This window comes from Lipotes vexillifer, unplaced genomic scaffold (assembly GCF_000442215.2).
Source record: "Lipotes vexillifer unplaced genomic scaffold, Lipotes_vexillifer_v1.1 scaffold382, whole genome shotgun sequence".
Taxonomy (NCBI): domain Eukaryota; kingdom Metazoa; phylum Chordata; class Mammalia; order Artiodactyla; family Lipotidae; genus Lipotes; species Lipotes vexillifer.
In genome coordinates this window covers 584,928-598,139 of record NW_006780611.1, presented here as the reverse complement: position 1 = coordinate 598,139, position 13,212 = coordinate 584,928, and the positions used below count along the sequence as shown (strand labels likewise).

Below are 13,212 nucleotides of genomic sequence, written 5' to 3'. Positions count from 1 at the left end.
GCTGCGACACAGTCAGCGGAGCCCCAAAAACGAGAGAGGAGTTTTTCATCCCCCTGCTGAACGAAAACCAGAAGTTGGCGGTGAGGAGGATCCTGAGTGGAGACTGCCGCCCGATCCCCTATGTGCTCTTCGGGCCTCCTGGGACTGGGAAGACGGTGACCATCATAGAGGCTGTTTTACAGGTAATGGTGGGTGGGAACGGGGTCGCGGTAAACCGAGCTGTGTGCTCCTGTCATCTGGAAGCATCGGTTTAAACCACAGATCAGAATGTTGGAAAGAGTTTGAAAAATCCCAGTTGTTTCATATTTAGCAAAGTTTGTTATGTGGCTGTAGGACTTTAAGAGCTCATTTCGTAGGTTTAGACAGGAATCGCTCCACTTCAGAATAGAAACTGCACAAGTGTCTGGCGCCTCCATCGAGGTTTAAATTGAGTTGTGGACATTGTGTTCAGTGTCCTGTGTCGCTGGGGACTCGGGTCGCCTGTGGGTACCCAGACCCGGGCAGTTTAGGGTCTGGGAGACGGGGACTCCACCACCTGCACACAGTGGCAGGGCCAGGCTCAGACGTGTGAGGGGTGACGTGGGCCCATGCAGCGAGTCCACGTCAGGAGCCCTCACAGGTGGGCTTGGCACTGGCCGCTGACCCGTCCCCTTTTGCCTCCCGTGTGTCCTGGGGAAGGTCTTCCACGCTCTGCCGGACAGTCGGATCCTGGTGTGCGCACCCTCCAACAGCGCGGCCGACCTTGTGTGCCTGCGGCTGCACGAGAGCCAGGCACTGCGGCTGGGCGCCATGGTCCGCGTGAATGCCACCTGCAGGTTCAAGGAGGTGAGCGTCCTCCCCGGACCTTGTCCCCACACCACACTGAGCACGAGGACGGTTTCCTTCCCGAACGTTTAGTGACGCTCTGGGCGCTCCCAGCTTTGTTAAATGCTGATGCTACTCTTTTATTTTTCCCCAAAGGTACAGTTGCTTTTTGGTTCTGTTGGTTTACTATAAAAGCTCCCAGTTTGGTTAACAGAAGAGATTGAATCTAGAAAATGTATGTGGTTGTTTTGGGGAAGGATCCGCAGGACTCACTGTTATATTCATGGTTCTAGAGTCTGTAAAACATGGACTAAATTGATAGGAAAACATAAGACGTTTTGATACAAAAAGCAATCTTAAATCAATACTGAGTCACAACCAAGAAGTGGCAGCAGGATGAGGTTATCATTTAGAATTCCATTCAGCTTTGTGATTATGTCCAGTTTGAAGAAATGCTCAGTAACCTGGCAGATGGCCTGCCCCCCACAGAGCATCACAGAGACCATCAGGCCGTATTGCAGAGATGGGGAAGACATCTGGAAGGCCTCTCGCTTCAGGGTGGTCATCACCACGTGCAGCAGCGCAGGGCTCTTCTACCAGATAGGGTTGAGGTGGGCTCTTGGGGCTTCCCGGGCGGAGGCGGGGAGGAGGTGGTGTGATCGCAGAGAGTCGGGATGTACCCAGGGTCAGGGACAGGAGCAGGGGGCAGGCGCCCCAGGCAGCAAGGCGAGGCCTTGCTGGGCAGGACACGTGGACAAGAGTGACCCTGGGAACGTGCCTGCTCTAGAGTCGGACACTTCACGCACGTGTTTGTGGACGAAGCGGGCCAGGCGAGTGAGCCCGAGTGCCTCATCCCCCTGGGCCTGGTCTCAGACGTCAGCGGCCAGGTGAGGCTCATGCGCTGCAGTCACCCCAACCTTGGCCCCTGCGCGCCACACACCAGGGGACTCATTCATGAGACAGACAACACCGAGAGCCATTCCGTTCATGCCACAGATCGTCCTGGCCGGAGACCCCATGCAGCTCGGACCGGTCATCAAGTCCAGACTTGCCACGGCCTATGGGCTGCATGTCTCTATGCTCGAGAGACTGATGTCCCGACCAGCATATCTGCGAGACGAAGATGCTTTTGGAGCCTGTGGTGCCTACAACCCCTTGTTGGTGAGCTTGGACCCCATGTGCTTCTTGGTGGGGCTCGAGCAGAGGGGCCCATGGGGGAGCTCACCACCCTGTGTCCCCTGAGCCACACCCAGGGGCAGGGCCCAAGCAGCCCACCCTCCTTCTGCCACCACCCCCAAAGTGCACCTGAGGCACTTTCACCAACTCCACAGTCCCAGGAGCTCAGGAACTGCTTCCAGGGCTTGCTGAGGGGCTCCCTGTGGGGGCCACCAGCCCTTGCAGGCAGCGCCAGCCCCTCAGCAAGAGAGCTTCAGTCTGTGTCACTGTGGGAAACGGGAGGGAGCTCTGGAAGTTCACCTGGAGGAGAAGGCAGGGTGTCTGCGGTCTCCCGAGGTGCTGGTGAAGGTGCCAGTTCCTGGGTTCTCAGCCGACCTCTGATGACACAGAGGGATGGGCCTCAGGGTCTGCATTTCAGGAACCCCCAGCACCCTGGAGCTTGGGAGCTTTGTGTCCATGGGGTCCCCTGTTGAGGTGAGCCAATAACATTATCCTCTGGGCTCCCCCAGTACAGAGACAAGGAGAGGTTCCCCTCTGGACTTTGAACAGCAAGCTAGGTACGGTGATCGTGGGCAGATGGTCAGGGCAACTGCCTGGGGCCTATTCCACGTTCCAGATTGTCAGCCCCGGGCCCTTTCCCCCTGGAGAACAGGGAGGGCACGTGGGCACAGGGCGGATGGGGCGGCGGGCAGGTGTCCAGGCCAGCACCGCGGGGCCCGGCCCGGCCCGGCCCAGGGAGAAGCCGTGCTGCTGAGTCAGGTTTGGGGTTTCGATTAGTGTCTCAGAGGCTGGACCTGTCTTGGTGACTGAGTTGAAGTTTGTCAACAGGAGAGTCCTGGGCCTCTGGCCTTCTCACCCCAGGAAAAAGGAAAGACGAGGGTGAACTTCCTGGCCAGTTGGAGGCAGGAAACAAAGCTGTCCTTGCTCCCCGTCCTGGTGCTTCGTCCCCCGGCGCCTCGGGGGCTGGCTGTGGGTAGCCGTCCTGCCTCGGGGCCCAGGCCCGGCTCCCACCGCAGCCAAGCCAGGACCAGGCTCCCCCGGCTGCTCTAACGGCCGGGGTCGCGACACAGGGAATCAGGGTGCAGCTTGCAGACAGCCTGCAGCCCCACACAGGGACACTTTCTCTCCTGTTCTTTTCTGTCAGAGCCCAGTCGTCCGAGGTGGAGGTGCCAAGAGCGCTTCCAAGTCCAGTGGAGGTGACAGGGGCGGGCGTCACAGGCAGGGCCGCCCGGGTGTGGTTCGAGGTGACCAGGCACCTTTCTCCTGGAGGTACGTCGGGTGCACGTGCTAGCTTTGGCCCTGGACCTGCCCCTGCTTCCTACCTACAGGTGACAAAGCTCGTGAAGAACTACAGGTCCCACTCAGCTCTGCTGGCCCTGCCATCCAGACTGTTCTACCACCAAGAGCTGGAAGTCTGCGCAGACCCCAGGGTGGTGACCTCCTTGCTGGGCTGGGAGAAGTTACCCAGGAAGGGCTTCCCCCTCATCTTCCACGGAGTGAGGGTGAGTGTGGGCCAGGCTCGGCAGGAGGGCGACCCCTCAGTGCTACCTACGGTTACACGTCTCCTGGTTACCATGTTGAATCTGGTCGTTAACCCAGCATCCTTAACCCGGATGCTGGGTCGTTAACCCAGCATCCTTAACCCGGCATTTCCTGAGAGCTTGTGGTGGGCTTGCTCCCTGCTGGTCCCGGGGGCAGAAAAGCCAGTGAGGAGGGGGCTCTGCCCCCGCAGGACCAGCCCCTGGGCACTCGGGTGGCTGCACAGAAGGCCCCGGAGGGGGCTGGCCCGAGGTGGGCATCGAAGGGGGGCTTCCTGAGGGAGTTGACAGGGTCGATCGGGGGTGGGAGGTGAGCAGGCCTGAGGAAGCTCCTGCCACGGCCCCACCCCTTCCCCCTGTGATTCGGTGGTGTGGAGGGGGAGAACCAATCCTAGGGACAGAGCCTGCCCTCCCCAGGGCCTCACTGGGTGGGGGGTCCCCAGAGGGAGGTGTTAGACGCCCGGTAGCGCTCACTAAAACCAGGGAGTTTGTACTGGGAGTTTGGTGGTTAGAAGCCGAAGTCAGGTTTGGCGTGAGCCCCTCCCCCGCCAAACTCTCCTGCAGAACTGGGGCTGGAGTGGTGTCTGCCTGTCCTCTCAGCAGCCTGCCTTCCCGGGGACAGCACTCGGCCCCTCAACGTTTAGCTTGACCCGCTGTGTCAGCGGTGGGCTCGTGCGTCCAGGTGTGGCTTCGGGTGCCCATCTTCTGGATGGGGGCGAGTTGGAGGAAGAGGGGGCCCTGTGGGGAGAACAGCGTGGTCACTCGGCACGAGGCCCCTCCGGGAATGCCGCTCCCCCAGCCTCTGCTCCAGGGGCAGCCTCTGTTTCAGGGGCAGCAAAGCAGATGCAGTGGGGGCAGCAGAGCAGTCAGCCAAGAAGGGGAGGTCCGCCCGAGAGCACCCACGCTCCCGGTGGAGGGACTGGCCTTGAGAAGAGGTCAGCTCTGCCCACAGCAACCCGTGTGTTTCCTGCAAACTACGTAAGGGTCACAACAGGCTCATTCGCGACAAAAACTGGGTGTAGAAGGGAGTGACAAATGTGCAAAAACGTTGTGTAGAAGGAAATGGAGACTCCAGGTCCACTGGATAACCTACCATGGAGCTGTGGAGACGGAGGTGCTTGGTGTGAAAAGAACAGAGTCCAGAAAGGTTACCTTATTTAGTGGGTATTTCTCGGGGCCTGACTGTGTACTGGCTCCATTCTGGGGCCCCAGAAGAAAATGAGGGTGAGGCCTCTGGGGCTGGGTTGCAGGGAGCAGCGGGGTCCACTCCCACCGTTGAAGCAAAAGGGCATTGTCGTCCGTTATTTCGAGGCTACAGCACTGCCAGGGCCCTCGCTCCCCCACAGGGCACTCCATCCCTGGAGTGAGACCTCCAGGTGTCACCTGTATGCTCCTCTCGTCAGCCCCTCCCCCAGAGCTCCAGAAAGACCCCCCATCTGCCTCACTGCTCTCTCCCCAGCCCAGGGCATCTCGCAGAGGGGCCCAGTCGAGGGGGAAGCTGAGCCCCAAGAGCGCCCAAAGGGGGCCGGGCCCAAGGCAACTGGGGTCTTGTCCTAAAGGAAGTGCATCCGGGAGCCGGGAGCCTGCGCCCAAGACGGCAGGGCTGAGTGGGCAGCGTGGCTGCACCCAAGCCTCAGATTCTGACCGTCTGGCCCGTTACAGGAGAGGCACCAGCCTTTGGTCTAATTGGGAAACCAGCTTTGGACTTCATTTTCACCTGTTTTCTGCTTCATTCATCTCAACTTTATCTCTGCTCCTCCCCTCGCTGATTTGCTCACCTTTCCTTCGCTTGCTGTAGTTCCCACAAGGCAGGCGCGTGGTCCCTGTGCTCCTCGCAGGGGCTCGGGTGGCCACGCCCCCCAGCTCTGCCCTTCCCACGTGCGTCTTTGTGTCTTTCGAGGAGCTTGAGACTTTATTTTCCTTTTTGACCCAGGAGTTCTAAAGAAGTATATTTCCACGTGGTTAAGGATGTTTGGGTGACCTATATTTTACTTCTGATTGTATTAGGTTCTGATCAAGAACTAGGGCCTGTAAATTCTGCTTTTAAAAATTTGTGGCCACATAGGTATCGGCCGGCCGGCCACCTCCCCCAGGCCACGAGGTCTGCTCTCGCCAGGACGCACGGGCATTTTGGCAGGGGGTGGGGTCCCAGTTCAGAGACACGCCCAGCCAACCCTCCTCCCCCAGCATCTGTGCATCCAGAACGAGTCCTTACTGCTGAGCATCCGTCTGTCCTGCTGGAACACAAGTCTGCACGAGAGCAGCGCTCCTCTGTCTCTGCTGAGTCACCACCCTGACTTCTCCCTAGTTCACAGATCCTTCACAAGCTCCTGTCGAGAAAATGACGTTTTTGTGATGGACGTGCCATTCTCTTGTCTTCCTGCTAACTCAGGGCGAGGAAGCTCGAGAGGGGCGAAGCCCGTCGTGGTTCAACCCTGCCGAGGCCGTCCAGGTCATGCGCTACTGCTGCCTGCTGGCCAGAAGCATCTCCAGCCAGGTGTCCGCTGGCGACATCGGCGTGATCACGCCTTACCGGAAGCAGGTGTGGGTCTGCTCCAGCCAGCTCCTCTGTGCCTTCCTGTCCATGGGGTCTGAGGAAGGAAGGTGGACACGGCTCCCTCTGCCCCAAACGGGGTGGGGGGGCGGGGGCTGGGGACACGTGGTGACCTCACCTCGGCGCGCATGCGGTCACTGCGTGTGAGAAGGCCCATCCCCTGGGTGCTGAGGGAGCCGCCTCTGGTCCGCACCCTCCAGCCTCTTGTGCTGGCAGGAGCTGAGCTTTTGTCCTTTTCACAATTTTAAGTTGCTTCTCCTTTACTAGCACCTCTGGAGACCTTCACACACACCCAGTCTTGCTCAGCTCATCAGCTGCCCCCGCTTCAGGACCGTCCCCCCCATCCTCTTCCTCCTGGCTTTCCTGCTGTGGCCACACAGCCTGGTTCCTGTCATAACCACTCAGGCCCCGGGGGTGGGATCCTCTGGACGGCTCTCTCTCCCCGCCAACCCCAGGAGGTGCTCTGGACCCACCCCCACTCAGCACAGGGAGTCCTCGCCTCTTGACGCAAAGCCCTGCTCCTGAGAGGTGCTGCCCCGGCCCCGTACACCCCACCTGAGATCGGCATTTGTGCCGTGAGCGGCTTAGAGTTGATGAGCCGAGATCAGGGGTTGAAAGGCCGTGGAGCTCAGTGGTTAACGTTCAGCTTACGCTGTAACATGTAGAGAAATGGTCAGATTTGTGGAATTTTATCTTTGATCTCATCTCCTTCAAAGGTGGAGAAAATCAGAATTCTTTTGCAAAATGTTGATCTGATGGATATAAAGGTTGGATCCGTGGAGGAGTTTCAAGGGCAAGAGTATCTGGTTATCATCATCTCAACTGTAGGTACCCCCGTCCCAGGGGCCTGCGCCAGGCTGGCTGCTGTGCGGGGCCTCCCGGGGGCAGGAGGGGCCTTGGACCGTCACCTCGAGCAGTTACCTGTCGGGTGTTCTTTTAAAAACAAAACGAAGCGCAGAAGCCCAGGAAGAAGTAGTCAAGTGTGGGAGGAGGGGCGGGGATGTGGGAGGGGCGGGATTGGCGAGGGGCCTGCGGGCCGGGAAGGGTGGCTCGGCTCTCGGAAGTCTGTTCTTCTCTTTGAAATTCCCCTTATGGGGCTTCCCTGGTGGCGCCAGTGGTTGAGAGTCCACCTGCTGATGCAGGGGATGCGGGTTCGTGCCCCGGTCCGGGAAGATCCCACATGCCGCGGAGCGGCTGGGCCCGTGAGCCATGGCCGCTGAGCCTGCGCGTCCGGAGCCTGTGCTCCGCAACAGGAGAGGCCACAGCAGTGAGAGGCCCGCGTACCATAAAAAAAAAACAAAACAAAGCAAAAAAATTCCCCTTATGGACAGTGCGTGTAAACTGCTGGCAGGTTGGGGAGTTCAGGTAGGAGGAAAAGCAGCGTTGCTTCAAGCCCTGCACCGGAGGTCACCCCTTGGTGTGTGGAGTGCCCCCTTGGCTGTAGGCAGAACGCCGGGAGGCCTGCTCCTCACCCACTGCCTTTCTCTTCTGTGATCACAGATGGAGTCATACTGACGTTGAACGTTTTTAAATGCTTTTTATATATTGAGTTTCTTTCCACACCGAAAAATTTTAAACACTATTTTTACCCATCTTTGTGTTTCTTAGGTGCGGTCAAATGAAGACATATTTGAAGATGATAGATATTTTTTGGGATTCTTGGCTGACTCAAAAAGATTTAATGTTGCAATCACCAGACCCAAAGCCTTGCTGATTGTGGTGGGAAATCCTCATGTTCTTGTCAGGGTGAGCTGTGGCCCAGGGCTCAGGAAGAGGGGCCCAGTGGGGCAGTGGGATGGCTGTCAGGTACGAGCCCCGCCCCTTTGTGTGTCATCAGGATCCGTGTTTCGGGGCTTTGCTGGAGTACAGCATCACGAATGGGGTTTACACGGGATGCAACCTGCCGCCCGAGCTGCAGCCCCTGCAGAAGTGAGCACTGCCGTCTCCTGCCCCTGCGGGCTCTGCCCCTGGGCTGCGGCCACCCTCCACCCGGTCCTGGGATGACATTTGGGGTCAGCGCCTCCTTCCTTTCACAGCTTAATGAGCAAACTTCAGTGCCCCTCGTAAGACCACCCTGGGAAAGAGGGGGCCGCCAGCGCCCCCCCTGTGGTGGTCCCTGAGCGCGAGCCTGAGCCGTCATGGGGACCCCACTCACTGGACCCCGCATTTCCAAGTCTGCTGCCATGGCCGGGTGTGCGGCCTCCCTTCTCTGCCCAGCAGAGCCCCTGCTGAGAAGCAGTGGCTGGAGGCCACATTCCACACCCCGAGGGACGCCATCTGGGCTGCAGCCTGCCTAGTTTCCAGCCGTGGCCACGGGCCTGGGGCCCCTGGTCTGACGTCTGCTCTCGCTGCTGTCAGCTCCGCACGCAGCCTGTGCCCACCCCTGGGCAGTCCCTGCAGTTGTCACTGAAATAAATGCTTGAGTGGGACACTTGCATGGCCTCCGCATCCGATGTTGGGGTTGGCGGTCAGGCTTTCACATGGCCTCCAGGCCCTTGAGCCACGTTCAGTTCACACGCCAGCTGTGTGAAGCCTGGGGTCTCTGGGGCTCTTTGCCCAGGGCTGGGCCGGCAGGGCAGGCGTGGGGGTCAGCATCCTCCCCCCCCGCTGCATCCTGGTGCAGCTGGGCGGAGCCTGTATCCGAGCCCTTGGAGGCCACAGGCAGGGCCACAGAGACCTTCCCGTGGGTGCTGCAGAGGTGGAGGACGTGGCGGGAGGGACAGGGCAGACAGTGTCTGCACCAGGGTTCCCAAGGCCACCCCAGGACCCTAGCACCCCCCGTGATGGGCTGCCCCCGCCCCTGCTCCTCAGGGCCTTGTCCCTTTGTCGGCAGCTGTGAGCACCGGAAATGCCATCTCCTGGCTCACAGGTGGGGAAGTTGAGGCCCCGGTGGCCCAGCCCGGAGCCCACAGGGGCCCCCGGGCCTGGGGTTGGGCTCTCCTAACTGCGGACACACCACAAATGGCTGCTGTGGGTCAGTTGGTGGGGGAATGGCTGGGTTCAGAAACAGAGGCAGTAGCTTGTCAGGACATGAGAAGGTTCTGGCCTTGACCGCGTGCATGGGCTGCCAGGACGGTTGCCAGGTCACTCTGAGCAGCCTCTAGCCCCACCTGGCAGAGTCTGAGTGGAAGTCAGTCCCACTGAACCCCCTCGGTCTGCACCTCCTGCCCACTTGCCACCTGCCTCTGCCCCCCTTGGTCTTCTCCGTGGCCGAGTCCCAGTCCAGCACACCCTGCTTTGCCGTGCCACCCTCTCCAGAGCAGGGTCTTGGGGGCCGGGCCTCTGACACCAACCGGTGACAGTGGAGACCTAGAAATTCCAGGGTGGGGAACCAGTGTTGGCTGAGCACACGTGGCTGGGTCCCACCCTCCATCCTAGGTGGCGAGTAGTGGGATGTGGTCACCACCACGTGCCAGGGCAGGAGCGGCAGGGGCTGCAGGCAGTAAGGGTCTGGGCGGGCCAGGGACACCTCAGCAGGGACCCAGAGGTGTCCCTGGGGCAGCAGTACTCGGGGCACACCTGTGTGCCAAGGGCAGGAGGGCACTGCACAGCCTGGCTGGGCCAGAACAGGCAGGAGCCCCCATGTGACCTTTGGATGGGGATGGGGGCCAGTGCCCAAGCAGGGACCTCTGCTGCCTGTGGGCAGAAGCGCACGGTGCCTGCCCTCCAAGGGTCAGTCCGTGGGAGGCCGAGCCACCTAGACCAGCATGGACACCTCGTGAAGCAGAGGTAAGAGGCACCACAGGGGACTTCCCTGGTGGCGCAGTGGTTAAGAATCTGCCTGCCAATGCAGGGGACATGGGTTCAAGCCCTGGTGCAAGAAGGTCGCACGAGCCACGGAGCAACTAATCCCATGCACCACAATTACTGAGCCTGTGCTCTAGAGCCCGTGAGCCACAACTACTGAGCCTGTGTGCCACGACTCCTGAAGCCTGCGTGCCGAGAGCCCGTGCTCCACAAGAAGAGAAGCCACCACAATGAGAAGCCCACGCACTGCAACAAAGAGTAGCCCCCACTCGTCGCAACTAGAGAAAGCCTGCGCGCAGCAACGAAGACCCCACACAGCCAAAAAAAAAAAAAAAAGCACCGTGGGCAGGTGTGGCTGCACAGAGATCCCCTAAGTGAAACTTGGAAATTGTGTGTCCCGCCCCTCGGTTGTAAGTCATCCAAGCTTTTTCTTCATTTTTTAAAGTTGCTGATGCCCAGCATGTTGTAACTGTTGCCATTTTAAAGTAGAACAGTTCCAGCAGCCTTTTCAGCATCTCCGGCAGATTCAAAATGCCATTGCAATTTGACGCTCGCCCTTGTCCACTTAAAAAGGACCCCAGCGAGCTGTCCTTTCACAGCTGTAATCGTCATGGTACTCCTCCTTCCCACAGAACTGCACCCCAGTGCAGAGTGTGCGGGGTTGAAAGTTACGGCATCACAGAGGGTCTGTTCTCCCGGGCACACGGTGGGCTGTGACCCACCTCCCCACCCAGCCCCGCGGGGCCAGCTGAGACCCAACAGGACTGGCCTGTTGGCCAACAGAAGTGCCACAGGACTCGAGTGGACCAGCTCGCCAGCTCCACTTCCTCCGCCAGGTGTCTGGGCACCCCAGGGTGGTGGCTCCAGTCTCCAGAGTGAGGGGGCCGGTGGGGCAGAGCTCCCAGCCCACCTGCTGTCCAAGTGTGGGGTGAGATGACCCTCCGCCGTGTTGTGCCATGGCCTGTCCTATCCAGCACCCTCGGCTGCTCCCAGACAAAATACCTGCAGTACATCGAGGGGGTCGTTTGTCCTAATCTGTGAGACCATGAGGCCAAGACCTGGGAACAAGAACTTCCTCTGTGTTCTCAGAATCGTTAGGTACGCACTCAATCAACACGATGCACAGACATTGCAAATTTTCGTAACTGAACGTGGAAGCAGAATTGGAAATGCGGCAGTTGAGCCGCCCGTCTTCAAGGGCGAACATTACTTGGGGTTCGCCCAAGTATAAGACATGGTTCAGCGTTAGGCTTTCTTCCTGTTTTTTGTCTTCATTGATATGCGAGCTGGTAAAACGTCACCTAAATAGAGATGAGAATGAAGGTTTTGCTGTAGTAATGTCCCTCAACCTTCCAAAGCCCTTCCATGTGTCAAAAGCCACGTCAATGGGTCAGCACGAGAAAGGGCAGGCTGCTCCCCTAATGCCATCCTGCCCCAGAGACAGGATTTGGGGAGAGTAGCCTCCCAGTCTGGGCCGGCCGGGGTTGAGGACCGGCGCAGCCCCTGCTGTCCACCCCTGCCCAAGCGGCAGGGAGGGTGGAGCTCGGAGCCTCTGCAGGATCAGAACCCCTGTCCAGGTGTCACCTCCCCACCCAGGCCCCTCTCTGAGATGAGGACAGCGTCGGAGGGGCTGCCGTAATGTGGGGGTAGGGGTGCAGGGCCGCCAGCTCCGGCTGCGCCCTCTGTCCTGTGGGTCTCGTGCGCTCGTCCTGCCAGCATCTGCCGCGCACCCGCTGTGCTCCAGTGGCAACTCTGCCACCTGCCATAGCCACTTGCCAATTCTGAGAGCACATGGAGACCAGCGGTTTTTCTCCCAACCAGACTAACCCTCTGAAATACACCTCAGAAAGTGGCGGCTGTTTACAGCGGAACGACTACAGGGTGTCTTGGAAGTAAACTGAAGAACCAACAAGACGTTGCAGAGAAATAACGACTCTATTACGGGAGGCACAGAGGACGTAAGCAGTGGAAGGGTGTGCCCTGTCCGTGCATGGGACAGCCCAAGGCAGCTCAGACTTCCACCTTCCCCAGCCTCCAGAATGTATACGGAAAAGGAAAGGCCGGACTCCCTTGTGTCATAAAAGAAGAGAAAGGGAGAGGGGGGGGGGGGGGACCTCCATCAGCATGTGGGATCACGGAAACGTGCTGCTGCAGGGGAGAGGCCAGCCCCTGACTGGAGGTGTCTGGGTTGTTGGGGATGGAAGCAGCCCGACTTCCTCAGTGAGCAGTACACAGGTAGAACGGGTGGGCGTCGCTCAGAAACACTGGTGAGTCTTCAAAAGCACAGCGACCCCCGGACTTCCCTGGCGGTCCAGTGGCTAAGAGTCCGCGCTCCCAGTGCAGGAAGCCCGGGCTCCATCCCTGGTGAGGGAACTGGATTCCGCGTGCATGCTGCAACTAAGACCCGGCGCAGCCTAAATAGATCATCCTGGACCGGGGCACGGGTTCGTGCCCCCTGCATCGGCCGGCGGACTCTCAACACCTGCGCCACCAGGGAAGCCCGGATGAATTACTGAGTGAAGTTGAAACTCCAGCTATGCTAAATATTTTACAAAGAGCACGTGTATATCCTATTACAGTGGGATGGGGACTTTTATGAAAGAATAAGAAGTGATACAGCAAGTCTTGCAGGCAATCTGCGTGAAGGTAGCAGCTGGGCTCTGCGCCAGAGACCGAACCCAGGAGGGTGCGAGAGGGGTGGTGCCTGAGGGTGGGCACGGGGGTGTCGGAGCGGAGGGGGTAAAGGTCAGGAAGATGCGGGCACAGGCCGACCGGGAGAATGCCATTGACCAAGGCAAACGGATGGGGTGATGGGGAGGAGGTGACTTTCTAAAGCAATGATTAAGGTCCAATAGGCCCTATTTACTCAATGAATATTCCATAAGTAAAGTTGTGTTATGTTACCTATAAATTAAAACTGGTATATTCAGGTCAAATTTAGTTCTCCTTTGCAGAGTAGCACATTGTTTTCAGGGCACTAGTTAAAACTGTCATTTCTCTGCAGCTTCTTTCAGAAGCTCTTTGCTTACAGCCTGTCAGTTCTGAAGCTTACCAGATGGAAGTGACGAGGAGCCCCTCTCCGCGGGGCGGCTCCCGGACGCGGGGCTGCAAGACGGGGGCCCAGGACGCGGCCGGCCCCACCGCATCTCCGCCGCGTGCAGCCACCCCCGACCCTCGGGCGAGGGGAGCCCCCCGCGCGGCGCCCCCCTCCTCCCTGCCCTGAGGAAGAGGAAGAACCAGACATTGTTCATTCATTTTATTTAAATATTTTTTGCCAAGTCATCACCGGCGCCGCATCTGCGTGCGGGGGTGGGGGAGGGGGGAGGGCGGAGGGCGGGGGGCGGAGCCACGCCGCGCGTCGCCGCAGGTAAACAGCCCCCTCCCCGCGGCGGG

At 59.3% G+C, this 13,212-nt stretch overlaps 1 protein-coding gene across 1 annotated transcript in view; it reads left to right on the top strand.

Moving 5' to 3' along the window:
• The window catches only part of MOV10L1 (Mov10 like RNA helicase 1), a 43,702-nt gene extending 35,697 nt beyond the window's left edge, over positions 1-8,005 (top strand). Inside the window, exons 17-26 of the mRNA XM_007454083.1 lie at positions 13-182; positions 679-825; positions 1,294-1,415; positions 1,592-1,691; positions 1,801-1,965; positions 3,309-3,482; positions 5,911-6,060; positions 6,789-6,896; positions 7,681-7,818; positions 7,910-8,005. Of these exons, the coding sequence (XP_007454145.1) occupies positions 13-182; positions 679-825; positions 1,294-1,415; positions 1,592-1,691; positions 1,801-1,965; positions 3,309-3,482; positions 5,911-6,060; positions 6,789-6,896; positions 7,681-7,818; positions 7,910-8,005 (1,370 nt within the window). The remainder of the gene's footprint in view (positions 1-12; positions 183-678; positions 826-1,293; positions 1,416-1,591; positions 1,692-1,800; positions 1,966-3,308; positions 3,483-5,910; positions 6,061-6,788; positions 6,897-7,680; positions 7,819-7,909) is intronic.
• The last annotated feature ends 5,207 nt before the right edge of the window (positions 8,006-13,212 follow it).